At 43.8% G+C, this 2,830-nt stretch overlaps 1 protein-coding gene across 1 annotated transcript; it reads right to left on the bottom strand.

Annotated features, from left to right (window-relative positions):
• Nucleotides 1-316: 316 nt before the first annotated feature.
• LOC147420449 (uncharacterized) lies at nt 317-1,117 on the bottom strand. Its single transcript, XM_086504545.1, has one exon. It carries the CDS (start codon nt 1,115-1,117, stop codon nt 317-319), a length of 801 nt encoding a protein of 266 aa, XP_086360671.1.
• Nucleotides 1,118-2,830: the final 1,713 nt, after the last annotated feature.

The raw sequence follows: 2,830 nt of genomic DNA, 5'->3' as shown, positions 1-2,830 counted from the left end.
GTTATCGGTATTCTCCTGCAAACTTGATCTTTTTCCCTTTGGTAGAGGGCACCTTCGAAACAAAATACGAACTCGCCTTCTTAATGAGCCTCCACTTTTGAGCCTTTGTGAAGCCCTCTGGAAACTCGCCCTCTAAAAGGTAGCTCACAATGGGATCCAATGACTCCATCCCGTGGTACCTTGGTTGCTTTATCACTGTCATCACTGCCATGAGGACCTGCACTTCACTCTCAATAGATGCAACTGCTTTTTGGGCAAGCAAATCAACATCTTCATTTTGTTTCCTAGGAATATGGTACAATTGTACTTCTTCAAATTAATTGAAGAGTTTACGGATGGCATGAACCTTTTGCCTTAGCCTTTCATTCTTACAAGCCCAAATACCTAGAATTTTCTTGACAATGACAAGTGCATCCCCTTTTACCATGAGACGCCGTATCTTTTGAGCAACACGCATCTGCAAACCATGGATTAGTATGCCGTACTCTGCTTCGTTGTTGCTCGTGGAACTGGGCAAATTCACATGGTCTTTCATAACAAACTCACCATTTGAATCAAGCAACACAAGCCCGCTCCCTGCTTTTCCTGTAGCCTTCTTAAATGCTCCATCAAAGAACAAGGTGAATGCATTAGGTAAACGCCTTGGTGGTGGTAAGGGTAGGGTTTTCATTTCAGGCACCTTGATGTCCCTTTCATGCACTCTATAGGTGAGAATCCTTGCTAATTGTGCATGTACACTATCTTTTACTCTAAAAGAGTATTGGAACTCTTGCAATTCCATGATCCATTTTGAAATCCTGGGACATAATGTCATTTGAGATGACACCCAAGGAAACAAGTTTTCAGTAGTGATTATGATAAAGGGTTTTCGTAGGAGATAGGATCTAAAATTTCTCACTGCAAAGACAAGAGAAAGCATCATAGATTTTCCTTCTGTGTAATCCTTTTCAAGTGCATTCATGACCCTGCTAGCAATGTAGATAGGCCGCATCCTAGTGTTATGAGGATCTTGCTGCAACAATATTGCACCCAATGTCTTCTTACCCACACTTGAGCTAACAAAGAATGTAAACTCCCAACGTGGAGGCATGAGCGTCGGTAGTTCCGCCAGAACCATTTTTATGCAAGAAAAGTACTCTTTAAGCTCATCAGACCATGCAAACTCTACATGTTGTGTCAACTTTTGGAGGGGGTGAAGTAACTCCGATGCAAAGTGAATGAACCGTGACATGTACTTCACCATTTGAATAAATGAAGTTACCTCCTTAAGAATCTTTGGTGATGGTAGCTGAATGAGAGCTTTTGCCTTTGCTGGATTCATTCAACTTCTCAATCACTTCTGCAGCTACCTCAGGAAGCTCCCTAGATGTTGATGCTTGTGACTTACCTTTGGGTCTAAGACCTTCTATTGGAACCTCTCCCCTTAAGCACTTGGGTTTCCTATATTTCTTCCCATGCTGCTTCTTCACCTTGTGCCACCTTTCCATGAAGTCGCATTGTTGGAATGTTGAGCTCGATGGGTTGCAAAGCTTCTTGATCATAAACTAGGTAAAAGGTTGTGAACTCTGTCGCTTCCTTGTAGGTAGTCTGCTAGGCCCACAATGCTCCATCCAAGAAATCATCCCATAGCTTTGTCTTGTTCTTTACCTCTTCCGGATGATTCCTACAATGATACCATTAGCCTTCTCTACCAAACCATTTGACTAAGGGTAGTAGGGTGTGCTATGCCGATGTAGAATGTGAAGCTCATCAAAAACTTCTGTGAGCAAGCCTTTCCTAAACCCTGGACCATTACCAGAAATAATCTCCAAAGGTGTGCCAAATCTGCAACAAATGTTGATGGGGGCTTTTCACAAGCCAAGCTCCCATACCCCTCTTCTCTCGTCCCCACCCCATGAAAACCCCCTCTTAGGGAGGGAGTGATAAAAGGCATTGGAAAAAGTAAGAAAAAAATAAAGTATGATTATGTAAATATATAAGAAAGGTAAAATAGGCCACCTCATGCCTGCGGGGTAGCCCATCCCCACCTTGCCTCCTTTTTTCTTCATTGTTGCCCCGCCGTGTGTCCCTTTTCCTCTCCTCCACTCAAAAGGTCAACCCCCTCTCTCTTTCCCTTTTCCTTTCTCCTTTCTCTCTCCCCTCAAGCTACCTCACCTCTCACCAATAATGCATTATAACTCACCGATAATGCACCCTAACTCACATGCAACTTACCCTATCTTCCAAAATAGTATACCCCACCCTCTCTTTCTCTCTCCTATCATATCCCATGACCCAAATACCCCCCTCTCTCTCTAAAGGGCGCCATGTCTCTTGTCTTGTAGCTAAATAACCTCCCCCACACTCACACACACTCAGTTTCACTAAAAAAGGTGCCCACAGACCCATCCCCACCCGATGGTTACCTGATTTTCTTGTGTTCACACACATCTGCACACAGATTCACCTCTGAACACACTCCCCTCTTGTAATTACTTTATTCTCCATGTCACCTCTCACTTTTTTTCATCCACCCATCTCTCTCTCTTAGTCTCTCTCTCATGAGACTGCTGTTCTGGCACATATACACACAGCCAGACAAGTGGGGCCCACAGTCACATGGCCTATGTAGATAATGATTTCTTCATTTCTAAATTCTAGAATTTCTCCCCCCTCCTCCCCTATATAAAGAGGGGTCACCATCACACTAAATACACACACAACATCACCAAAGAACACACTATGCACTGTGTGTGCCTAGTGCACACACACACACCCACACCATCACCATCACAGCAATCACCATGCTTGTCTTGAGCATGACCTCTACACCCTTGGCTATGGAAGATGA

The sequence above is a fragment of the Adiantum capillus-veneris genome, chromosome 28, assembly GCF_014529385.1.
Source record: "Adiantum capillus-veneris isolate H3 chromosome 28, ASM1452938v2, whole genome shotgun sequence".
Taxonomy (NCBI): Eukaryota; Viridiplantae; Streptophyta; class Polypodiopsida; order Polypodiales; family Pteridaceae; genus Adiantum; species Adiantum capillus-veneris.
The sequence above is the reverse complement of the archived record's forward strand: the minus strand, read 5'-3'. Positions and strand labels throughout refer to the sequence as shown.